At 63.3% G+C, this 12141-nt stretch overlaps 2 protein-coding genes across 2 annotated transcripts in view; one reads left to right on the top strand and one right to left on the bottom strand.

The window, feature by feature from the left end:
• The window catches only part of CORO7 (coronin 7), a 52247-nt gene that overhangs the window by 25435 nt on the left and 14671 nt on the right, over positions 1-12141 (top strand). The gene's annotated exons all lie outside the window — the stretch shown is intronic.
• The window catches only part of VASN (vasorin), a 10633-nt gene continuing 2208 nt past the window's right edge, over positions 3717-12141 (bottom strand). Inside the window, exon 2 of the mRNA XM_012647704.1 lies at positions 3717-6180. Within this exon, the coding sequence (XP_012503158.1) occupies positions 4141-6171 (2031 nt within the window). The 5' untranslated portion in view covers positions 6172-6180 and the 3' untranslated portion in view covers positions 3717-4140. The remainder of the gene's footprint in view (positions 6181-12141) is intronic.

Here is a 12141-nt window from a genome sequence, read left to right as displayed (position 1 = left end):
GGGGCCTGGGGAGGAGGCAGGGAATGGTCCCTGTTGTGCAGCCTCGGCCTGTGTCAGCCGTGGTTCATGGAGGGGCCTGCAGGACTGTCCCAGGTGGGGGATCTGGGAGTGTTTGTTGGGTCCTTGGCTGGCTTGTCCAGCCCCTGCTTCCATTTCACAACTGAAAAAACTGAGTCACAGAGGGGCAGCAACCTGCCCAAGCCCCAGGAGCAGCAAGGGTGGTGTGTCTGGGGCAAGGAAGGTTGTGGGGTCCTCCTGGGACCCTCCTGAAAAGCCCCCACCTGAGTGCAGAACTCCTGCCAGGGGTTTGCCCCAGCTGACAGCCCCCAGAGGAGGGGTAGCAGTCAGGGTGATGGTGACCCTCCCTCCCATCCTCTCACACCAAGGGAGGAGCTGAGAAGCTGGTGAGGCCCATTTTACAGATGAGGAAGATGAGGCTGAAAAACACTCAGTGCCTTCCTTAAAGCCACATGTGGGTGAGAGGGTGAGCCATGCTTGCCTCAGCCTTCTGCCTGCTCTGGGCCCTGGGGACTCAGAGAGGAGCCAGCAGGACCCAGCCCTGCCTGGGAGGAACTGGAGCTCCTGGGCTGCTGGGCTCCATGTCCAGCGTCTGTCCCCGTGCCTCCACCCCTGTCCTGAGTCTGCCCTGGCATCCTGCTCTCCAGGCCTTCCCCAGCCAGATAGCCCCTTCCCTGCAGGGCCCCCAGCAGAAGCGTTGGCGGGCAGGGACCAGCGATCAAGTGCCCTTCCGCCCACCACTTCCTGCCTTCCAGACTCCACCCCCAGTAACAGGATTCTCCATGCCCCCCCCCCCAAGCATCCCCTGCCCAACCCAAGTGTGGCCCCTGGAGGAGTTAACGATGCCCAGACCCCATGGTGCCACCGGCCAAGGCTGACCCTGTAATTACAGCAGTTAAGAATAGCCTCGAAGGACCAGCGAGGACTGGAATTTCTCAAATCACTCCCAGATGGGCGGCCAGGCCAGTGTCCTCCAGCCCTGGCCCCTGCCCCACAAGCTGGCACTGTTGGCGAGGGAGCCAGGACTCTCCAGCCTCCACGAAGCTGGTGACACCAAGGGTGTGTGCTGCCCTCCAGGCCATTCTGAGAGGGGATGGGTCCCCTGCACCCTCAGGTGCCCGGGAAGCCAGAGCCCCACTGCCTGCCTGGGGTGCTGGGGCCATGAGGGAATCTGGACGGAAGATGGAAAGTGTGCGGTGTCAGCTGTGGACACAGCCGAGGGGCGGTTGGCAACTGCGTCTGCTCCACCACCCTCGATTTCTTCCGTTTTACAGATTTTCCAGCTTGGTTTGGGCAGAACAGTGTGAGATCTTATGAGAGCTACAGGGGGCCAGGGGTCAAGCTCGCACCCCTTCCCCCTCCTTGTCCTCTCCTAGGGGCCTCCCATTAAGGTCCCACATATGTCCTGTCCTCCCCTTGTCACTTGAGGAGTGTCTGGGAGGAGGCGTGCCTAAATGGGGAGCGCTGGGGGCCAGGCCAGCCTCAGGGTGTTGGGGTCCTACCTGTGAAGCAGGGCTTAGGCAGCGGGTCCACAGTGGGCTGCCCTACTTTGTGTGCCTGCTCCCCCCGCTTGGTACAGGGTGGAGGTGGGGGGATAACCAGAGGGACCGGCAGAGCCTGGCGCTGAAGGAACAGCTTGTGCTCTGGTCTAGGAGGTACAGAGACACATCCTGTGTCAGGTGCCATGCGTGTGGGTGTGAATAAGAGGGACGTGAATATGTCAGGCTGCTGGGGGAACTGTACTGTGCCTCCCCCTACCACCCCCAGTTCCCTGCGGCAGCAGGGCCAGTTGCTTCTGTGGCTCACAGTGGGCCCCAAGCCCTCCCGCATGGCTGGCAACCTCATCCTGGGCCTGTGAGCAGATGTTAGGGTCCTGTCCCTACTTGCTGTGCACAAGCTGCCATCTCATCTCTCCAAGGCTGTGCCTCTTCTGTAAAGGGAGTTTGGGAATGGCATGGGCCTGCTGCAGTCAGGACCTGGTGACCGGGGGCGAGCACATCCCCACATCCGACCCTGGTCCTTGGCCCGCAGTCGTGGGATTGTCCTGGGTGGGGCCTGCACTTTGGCCTGGTCCCCCTTTGGCCCGGGCTCTCCCTCCCCCAGCCACTGCTCTGATAGGACACTCCAAATACCTTGCCTCAGCCCTTTCTTTGGGTCCTGCCACCCACCCCCTGCCCCACCGTCCCACTAGACCAGGTTTGCTTTGCAGTGAAAACATTTACTCAGCAGCCCTGTGTCCAGCCGAGGCCCACAGGCCCACAAAGGCCCCTTTGAGGAGGCTGCTGAGGGGGGCAGGGCTCACTGACCGCTCCCCTAATGGGACCCAGGCCTACAGGAAATCCACCTGGGCCACCGCCTCAGGAGGAAGGGGCCCCACCCAGGCCCACTGCCCGCCAGGACCCACTGCCCGCCTCCTCCCTCCTCATGCCAGAGCCCTCAGCAGCCGCTAATTGAATCCAGAGCCTCGCGTGGCTGCGCCTGACTCGGCGCTGACATCAACACCCCGAGCCGCAGGGCCCGCTCCCCAGGCCTGGCTGGGCTGCCTCCTTCCCGCCAGGGCTGAAGCCGGCGGCCGGGCCGTGACCCATGGAAGGACATTGGCATGGGGCCTCCGGGAAGCTTGCTCTGGCGTTTGCTGGGCCTCTCCACAACCGTCTCATCGCTCGCTGGCAACCTCATCTTGGGCCCGCAAGCAGATGTTGGGGTCCTGTCCCCACTTGCCATGAGCAAGGTGCTGGCTCATCCTTCCCAGGCCACCCCACTGAGGGTAACAGGAAAAGGTGCTGTGTGGCCCTCATAGCCCCTGAGCTCCATCCTCCCACCTCGGCCTGCCTGCAGCCTTCCTGGAAAACATTCCCATTTCTGGGGTTTCCGGAAAGCCTGGGCACATCCCTAGTGTAGGGAGTGAGGGGGTATCCTGAGGCCACCAAGCCTGGCACCATCTGCAAGCCAGCCTCAGCCCTCCAGTCTGTCCCTGCGCCTGCCCTGGCCACCTACCCATCAGGTAGGGTTCTTGCCTTTGACAATCTGTGCTTCCTCTCCCGCCACCACTCTCTCTACAGCGGGGGCCACCCTGCAGGAGGGTTCTAGAGGCTGCTTGGTCCCTGGACCATCCATGAGGCCTGGAATGAGACAGCTCAAAGTGCCCCTCCCTAGAGGAAGGCAGGCAATGACTTGCCTGTCAGAACCCCCTGAGGAGGGTCTGACCTCCCTGGGGACCCTGTTAGGCCAGCCTCACATGCAGGCACCGCAGCACCTGCTGGCAGGAGGCTGGGCCTGGATGGGGAGACTGCAGGCAGCCCTGTCCTGCCTGGGCCCATCGGGCTGGGGTGGACACCACCCGGGTCAGGACACCTGGCAAGGCCGCCCTCCTGGGCACAGCCCTGAATAGCAGCCCCTGAGCCAAGGGGATGCTGGGCAGGGGCCAGGCCACCAGCGTGCCCACAGCCAGGCTGTCCCTCCACGGCCCCTCCAGCCCTGTGCCCTGGGGCTGAGCCTGAGGAATGTATTCATTTCATTGTATTTTTTATTTTTCTTACAAAAGGCCTTCATATCATCGTTTGTCTTACAAAAACCAAAGTCCTTGTCTCTGAGTTTAAAAAACACTTTCCCAGAATAAATGGGAAGGGATTTCTTATAAATATACCTTTAAAAACAAAACAACAAAAGCAAAGCTCACTCCTAAAGCATCTTCTTTTCCAGTTTCTTTTTCTTCCTTTGCTTCCTGGGACTGAGGCTTCAGCCACACAGCCTGTCCCCCATCCCATCCCCGCTGCTCTCCCTCTGGGGCTTCCTTCACTGGCCCCAGAGTCCCCTTGGGCCGAGGGAGCCTAGCAGGGCCCTGGCCTGTGTTACCAGCACACGGCAGGGCCCGCCGCGCCTGCCCCAGGGATGGCACGTTGCAGAGGGCTGGGCAGACGCCGTCCTTGCAGGCATTCCTGGGTCCCAGCATCTCACAGATGAGGCTGAGGTCCAGAGAGGGGCAGGGACTGGTTGTCACACAGCCTCAGCCTGCATGTGTCCCACTGGAGGGACTGAGAACTTCCTTGTGGTGGCAGCAGGAGGGTGCTGGCCGGCTCCCTGGTGAGAGCCCCGCCCCCAGGCTGCGTGTCTCTCCCAGGCTTAGATGTAGGGCTTGGCGTGGAGGGGACCCTGGAGGCCGGGCCCTGGATAGCCCATGAGCGGCACCTCGCACTCAGGCCCGCTGGGCAGGGCCTCCCCGCCACCCTCAGGTGCCTTTGGGCCTGGCTCCAAGGGGGCCTTCACTCCCTCCAGCTCCAGGGGCCCAGCCCCTGGCCCCACCTGCCCTTTGTCCTGAGCCGCTGCTGCCACAGCCCGCCCCCGCCGCACACAGTAGGCCGCTCCTGCCGCAGCCAGGGCAGCCAGGAGCACGGCGGCCAGGGCAGGTGCGATGAGGAGTGGCAGGTTGCCCTCACGGGCCTGGGTGACTGGGGCGTGATTGGAGCGGACGGCTGGGGGTGTGCGGGCCTCCCCGCAGGCCTCCTCACCCTCGGGCACCCGCCCGGGTCCCAGGAGCATGACGCAGATGGAGTAGGTGGCGTTGGGCTGCAGCTGGGTGACAGTGTACTCTGCAAGTGAGGCGGGCAGCCCCAGTGTCACCAGCCGCTTGTCAGGGCCCGACAGGTTCCTGTAGGTCAGACGGAGGCTCCTGAGCTGCACGGTGCTGCCCTGCAGGTAGCGCTGCAGCCCCACACGCAGGGAGGTGGGGCTCACTGGCTCGATGCCGAGGGGTAGGGGCCGAGGTGGCCTTGGGGTGGCCGGCGTGGGACTGGGCCGCGTCCCCTGCTCTACCTGGTTCTCGCAGTACAGGCCTGTGAAGCCCTTGGGGCACAGGCACTCCAGGTGGTGCCGCACCCCCAGGTGGCAGGTGCCCCCGTTGAGGCAGGTGGACGGAGGGCAGTCCTGGGGCTGGGGGACAGGTGCCACAGTTGGTGGCGCAGTGGATGGCGGGCTGGGGGCCTCAGTGGCTGGCTCCGTGAGGCTGGGCCAGGTGGGAGCCAAACTAGACGGTGAGGGGGTGGGCTGCCACACTGCAGGCCTCGTGGTGGGCGCTGTGGCCGTGGTGGTGGTGGCCGGGCATCCGAAGTCAGCATAGTCGAGCTCCAGGAGCAGCCGGCCAGCGTTCTTAGGCGGGAAGTGGCAGCGCGTCTCCTCAGGGCTGGCCAGCGTAACATGGCTTTCGCGCACCCAGGGGCCAAACCAGCTCAAGGGGCACACACAGTTGAAGGGGTTGCGGGCAGCTGCCAGGAGCCGCAGGCGTGGGAAGAGGCCGGAGAGGTCGCTTGGCAGGGCCTGCAGGCTCAGGTTGCTCAGGTCCAGCTCCTGCAGAGTGGCCAGGCCGGCCAGGTCGTCGGGCCGCAGCTGGGCAATGCGGGTGTTGCCGGCCAGCCGCAGGCGCGTCAGGCCCCGCAGGCCTCGGATCACGGGCGGCACCTGTTCCAGCTGGTTGTCGGACACGTCCAGGTCATGGAGGTTGCGCAGGCTGCTGAAGAGCCCCTCGTCCAGCTGTTGCAGCCCCAGGCCGGCCAGCCGCAAAGCCTCCACGTTGGCGGTCTCCAGGACGCCAGGCTCCAGGGCCGGGAGGCTGTTGCGACTGAGGTCTAGCAGCAGCAGGCGGGGCAGGCGCAGTGGGGACAGCGCCCGCAGCTCGTTGTCCTGCAGCTTGAGCTCCAGGAGGTGGTCAAGTGCGTCGAAGGCACCGGGCTGGATGTGGCGGATGCGGTTCTTGCCCAGGTAGAGGCGCTCGAGGCGTCGCAGGCCACGGAAGGTCTCGTTGGTGATCTCACGCAGCCTGTTGGCGGTCAGGTCCAAGTTACTGAGATTGGCGAGTGGCTGGAAGACCCCACCAGGCAGGCTGGTGATCTGGTTCTGTGACAGGTCTAGGAGCTGCAGGCTCGGCAGGCTGGCAAAGCTGCCCGCGTCAAGCGTAGTGATGCCGTTCTCGAAGACGTACAGGCCCACTGTGTCGGGTGGCACGTCTCGGGGCACCGTGGTCCCTTGGCGGGCAGTGCAGAAGACTGTCTGTGGCTGGCTGCACTGGCAACCGTAAGGGCAGCCCCGTACCCTGGGTTCCAGGGCCAGCAGAAGCAGCAGCAGCAGGGACGGTGGTGGCAGGGGGATCCTGGAGGGCATCTTCTGTCCCTGGGGGCAGAGAGGAGGCCAAGATGAGACTGTGGGTCAAAGGGCCCAGATGGAATTCATCATTTCCCCCACCAAGTGCAAGAGAGCCCAGTAGGTACCAGTCAGCACCCCATAGCACCCGCCCAGCTCCTGACCCAGCCCCGTCACTCTCTTACTATGTGACTTTATCCATATGATGTCAGCTGTCACGAGCATTCAGCGGGCTAATGCCCAGCAAGTGCTCCCTCCTCCAGAACTCCAGGCCCTCCTGCCTCTGCCTCTGTGGCGGGTCCCTCCACCATCCCCTGGCACGGTGGAAGGGAAGGAGGGAGAACTGCGGATCCTGGGGTGGCAGCCCCTCCCTGTAGCGTCTGGGAGAGACAGGCGGCCAGGCGCGTAAGCAGAGAAGCTGGCTGCCCCGGCCGCCGGCCCCAGCCGCCACGCTCCATGGCCCTCCCTCCTCCAAAGGAGGAGAGACCACAGCAGGAAGACTTCACTTGGAAACTATGGGACCGGTGTTTTTCCACTTGTGAAGTCAGACCTGCCCACGACGGGGGCCGCGGGGGCAGAGACCAGCTTCAGCCATGGCAGGTGTCCCCCTATTGGGGGGTGTGGATCAGGGAGGCAGGAACCCTCCTTTCAGGTCCCCTGCCTCTGAGGCTGATGGCAGAGCTAGAGGTGAGAGGGTCCCCAGGGCTCAGGTGACAAGACCCTGGTTGCATGGTGGTCCTAGGGGCAGTGCCAGGCCTGGAAAAGCTCTGCAGATTCTTTCATCTCGTATTTCCTGGGTCTGCCCTGGGCTGGGTGCCGAGACAGGAGCAGCAAAGCGCCAAGTCCTTCCCACATGCCAGCACCCACTACACATTTACAGTCACCTCTGTCCCCCCAGCAGCCACTTCCGGAGGAAACTATTCTCATCACTCCCAGGTGACAGGAGAAAATGGGGCTGTGGAGGTGCCCACTGCAGTGCCAGCAAGTCTGAGTTGGAGCCCAGATCCTGCAGCCTGTGATGAGGTCAATGGCCTCCAGATGCACCAGGGTTGGGGGACCCGCCAGCCACCCTGGGCTCCGGCTCTCAGCTGGCCCTGCTGAGACGGCAGGGGTCCACGGCTCTCCCCTGTGGCTCCTGAGAGCCATACCCAGGAGCAGCCCTCGGGTGGGGTGCCCGCCTGTTCCTAGGAGGTGTCCTGCGCAGTGGCCGGCAACACCCCTCCCCCTTCCGGCACCTGCCTGCACAAGGGCCTTTTGTGCTGGAGCCCAGCTTCCCCTTCCCCCACACTGGCCAGCCTAGGTAACACGACCCCCCACCCAGCCTGCTTCTGCCCCAGGCTGGGGGAGGGACCCATTTATGGGCTCCTGGAATGTAAGGAGGAGGGGCAGGTGGTCCAGGACAGATTAGACAAGTCTCTGGTGAAGTGGCCACTGAGGTCTGGGGCCAGCCAAAGGCGAAGGGAGGAGGCCTTGTCACCCAGGTTCCCAACAAGAACCAGAGGTGAGAGGGTCCCTGCAGGCCCTGCCCACCTGCCGCATCCCTTAGCTGGGGTAGTCTCCCCCAGGAGCCTCCGACCCCTCGCCCACTAGTAATGAACGCCCTTCAGAGGCCAGTGGGAGTGTGTGTGGGGGGGTGCCTCGGGCCTCACTCTTACGTCTCTAGGCCAGACCCTGTCTGCCTTTGCTCCAGCGGTCTCCAGAGCCCACTTAGCTCATCTCTGCTAAGTGAACAGCTGGGCAGGGCCTTCCCTCGGGCATCAGATGAAGCTGGTATCCCAAACCCTGGGATACCAAACTTGTGTGTCCCTGGCCCTGCTAGCACCACCCCGTGGGGTCTGATGACCTTAGGCCTTTGGGCCCACCCCCCTCTTCTCCCCTATGGGACCTGCTCCACCCTCACTGACTCAGAGGACAGGGTTGTGGCCTGGCCTCCAGATGTGGGCTGAGTGACCCCCGCCCACCCCCATCCACGTGGGGGGTGAGGCCACCTCCCCTTGAATCAGCTCTCCCAGTGGGGCCAGACTGGGGTCAAGAGAGGAGCAGCCAGGCTTCAGGGTGGGAGGGGACCCTGCACGTGGCCAGCCTGGCCTCCACTGTGGCCTCAGCTCCTCCTGGGCCTGACAGAAGGTCACAGTTAAGGGCTCTCACTCCAGGCAGGCAGCCTGGGCTTGGAGGTGTCCAAGCTGTGAGGCTGCAGGCAGCCGCTTTACTCTCAGCACCTCGGTTTCTTCATCTGTGCATCTGGGACATTTCAGGGCTGCAGGAGGAAGATGCATGTGGTGCACTTTGCATGATAGGCCAGGTGTCCAGGCTGGCCCACGGGGGCCTGGGGCACGTGCTGGGGGATGCTGACCACTGCACTGAGGAGGGGAACGACTCCGGGCTTCATGATCTGTTGGGCCTTTAATCAGCAAAGTAACTAGAAGTGGCGAGGGACCCTGTGGGTCTGTCTGCCGGCAAGCTGGCTGACCGGTAGGAAACTGAGGAATGCACATCTGAGTGGGTGGGGAGAGGGACGGGGGTCCTGGGCTGAGGAGACCCGGGCAGGCAGCAGCGAGCCTGCTTCCCACCCCCCGAGATGCAGGGATGAGCTTTTCCACCTGAGTGCCAACTCTACCCCACCCAGCAAGCTTAGGAAGCAGGGAGGCAGCACTGGGGCTTTGGAAAACCCCAGAGTTTACAGCCATGGGCAGGCAGCTCAGGGGGGCTCTGCCACGGGTCCTGGCAGCAAGAGATCAGACAGCCCCGGGAAGGAACGCAGAGAGGGCAGAGGCTGACCGACGAGGGGACAGGTGACTGGGCAGAAGGAGACAGAGGTCTGAGTTCAGCCCCTAAATAGACTCCCAAGTCTTCTCTCAACTGGGCCTCAGTTTCTCACCTGCAGAGTTGGCATAAGCAGCCCTAACCCCCTCTCCCTCTGGAGTTGTGGTGTTTTGTTGTTCTGTTTGTTTTTAAATGGGGAAGTTCTTTTGAGAAGTCCTGGGAGACATCCCGCCTGTCTGGGTCTGGGCATGCTTGGTGTGTGTGCAGGGTGGGGGTGTGGGGTCTCATCGGGGGTCGTTGCTGGGGTTGCTGTGCCCTGCGCTGCCCACGATCAGCAGCTCCGGCAGGACCAGGGGCCTGGCTTTGATACTCTGATCTGTTAAGCCAGGGCAGGGGGGTGAGACCTTTTTCACTGCCAAGGGTGTAGGGAGAGTTCTGGAGGCAGCCCTGGGATTCAGGGGCACTGGGGGCAGAGGGCAAGAGCAAGAGTGGGCCTCCTCCTCCTCCGCCTGGGCTCCTCAGCCCCTAGTGCGGTGGAGAGAGGCAGGACGCAGGCGCTACAGTCAGGCCTTGCTGCCTCCGGGGTTAGTAGCTGGGACAAGGTGTCAGGGTCCGACCACCAGGGTTCACAGCCTGCCCGCCACCCCCTGCCGGCTCTCGTTTGTGCAGTGGGGGCTAATCATCTCAGCTGCTTCTCAGGGTGGTTTGGTTTGTACTCGGAGCATATGCTAAGTGGTCAGTAAACAGTAGCTGCTGGAGTGTCACCCATAAATCCAGAGCCCTGCCTTCCTTGAGGGTGAGGATGCCACAGTAGGAGGGGCTTTGCACCAGTCTCATATGGACAAGAGGCCCCTGGCCCAGGGTCAAGGCCTCTGCACTGAGGCTGTCCTCTGCCTTCAGATGGTGGGGAAGTTGGGGTGGGCGGGTATGGAGGGGGTGAGCTGTCCCTTGGTGCGCCCCCTTCAGCATGTGACCTCAGGGAGGAGCCCTATGAGTAAGGAAGACTGTGGGTATTTGCAATGTCAACTCTCAGGAGGACCCACCCACCCCTGAGTGTGTGACACACTTGTGGGCACCCACTCACACGCACACCTGGGGTCAGGCAGGGATGGGCCAGTGGGTGGCGTGGCGGGGGCAGGACCCGGGTGTCCACGCCAGACCTGGGACTGGTGCCTCTCAGTGCTGCTCGAGAAGGCTGTGTGCCCGGCGGGAGGGGGATGTGCTCGGACAGACAGCCAGAGGCCCGCACAGCCCCTGTGCAGACGCGGGCGCTGCAGGGATGACCTGCACTCGGGGCCTGGCTCCCAGGGCTGGCTCGCCTGGGCTCTGCACTCTGCTCTGCGTGGCCAGCCAGGCCTGGCAGAGGCCCAGCCCCGGGAGTCTGCCAACCCCCTCCAGGCAGGCGGGACTGTGCCGGCGGCCAGGACGGCTGGCTCCGGTTTTGCTGACGTGTCCGAGGAGGCTCAGGGCCTGGGCTGGGTCTGCCCCATCTCCCTTCCCTGGGACATAGTAGTCCCTGGCCCAGCAGGGCAGAGAGGTCAGGGGTCTCTGTCCTGGGCCTTCACAGAAGGGGCAGAGGGGGCTGGGCCTCAGGTTCCTTGGAAGCTGCTCTGGGTATGTCTTCTCTCCACGTGGGGGGGCTGTGCCCTGGCTAGTGATTAAGCTGGGGGTCCCCAGTGGTCGCAGCCTCTTGGTCTTGCTCCATCCACCACCCCAAGCTGGCTCTGTCCACTCCACAGATAATGTCCCAGCCAAGAGTCAGTCTGACACACACTCACTTTGCAACCTCACCCACTCAGCCAAGCTCCCTTCCCTCCCTGGACATCCATCTCTGCCTGTGACCCCAGGGGCGGCTCAACCAGAGCTGCACATCGGAATCACCCAGGAAGCTTTTAAAAAATACTGATGCCCTGGGCCCCACCCCCAGACCAATTCAGTAAGAATTTCCGGGGGTGAGGCCCAGGTAGAGTTGTATTTGGAAAAGCTCCTTGGGTGAGTGCTGTGCTTTGCCCAGCCGGGGTTCAGGACACCAGGGCAGAGGGTTGCAAATGGGACAGTTAGGGTGTCAGCTCATCTCCCTGTCCAGGGAGGGGGCTCTGGACTCTGGGGCAGGTGTGGACCAGCTGGGAGGGCTGGGAGCAGGAGTTGGGCCCTCCTCCTCCTCCCTCCACCCAGGGGCTGGCCTGGCCCCAGGTGGATGCCTTCAGTGGCACTGTGGGTGACCTGGCAGCTGCCAGACCTGTCAGCCCAGGGCAGGGAGACCAGTGACTAAGGCCAGTCCTCAGCTCAAGTGAGCCCTCAGGGCGGCAGGACGTGCCATCTCAGTTAGGAGAGGTGCCACCTGTCGGGGGAGGACACCTGTAGCCCTGGGAGCTATTTGGTGGCTGCAGCCCAACTAGAAATGGGCCAATCCAGATGCCACTGTTGGCAGGCGGCAGGTGTGATGCCATCAGAGCTGGGCCCTGTCCCCACCCAGGGCCAAGCACCCATCTAGTAAGGCCCTAGCCCTACAATTAACCGTGAACTTGCCAGAAGAACACCTTAGTCACCAAGGGAGGCTGCCAGCCCCAAGCCTCTTGGGCCGGGGATCTGAGAAAGGAGTGGCCCCAGCAGGGTGCCTCATCCCCACCAGTCACCCAGAGTTCTCAGCCCTTACTGGGGTCCATGATCAACAGGCAGGTGGGACTGATTTGGGGAGGCAGAGCAGACCCCTCATCACTGAGCCACAACCCTGTCCCCACACGGCTCTCACTGCCCAGCTGGGCTCAGGGCCTAGGGCCAGCAGGGGCCCCAGTGGCTGCCCCAGCCCCTTCCCAGTGCACGCCAGCTCCCTCCTTAATTAAATCTCTCCGGCAGCCTCTAAGGAATGTGAGAGCCTTATTGCATTCCCCAGGAGGAGTCTGGTGGGGGCTGTCCCCAACCTTGGAGAAGAGCTGGCCTCTTGCCTACCCCCCACCCCCCAAAACCAAGGTGGCCAGAGGGAGCCTCCTCCAGCCTTCTTGGTGGGGGCTGGAATGAGGAAAAGCGGGGAGGCCTGGGGCCAGGAGCTGAGGGAAAGCGATCTGGCTGCCTCTGGAATGTGGAAACCGATAAAAGGAAGGAGGCTGAGCCCCCACCCCTCCCCAAGCACACAGGCTCCCCAGGCACCCCTGCCCGCCCCCAAAGACACAGCCCTGCTCCAGTCACGCGCAAGCACACACACCCACGCCAGACACACACCCACTGGGC

The sequence above is a fragment of the Propithecus coquereli genome, unplaced genomic scaffold (assembly GCF_000956105.1).
Source record: "Propithecus coquereli isolate 6110/MARCELLA unplaced genomic scaffold, Pcoq_1.0 Scaffold27, whole genome shotgun sequence".
In the NCBI taxonomy this organism is placed as follows: Eukaryota; Metazoa; Chordata; class Mammalia; order Primates; family Indriidae; genus Propithecus; species Propithecus coquereli.
The sequence above is the reverse complement of the archived record's forward strand: the minus strand, read 5'-3'. Positions and strand labels throughout refer to the sequence as shown.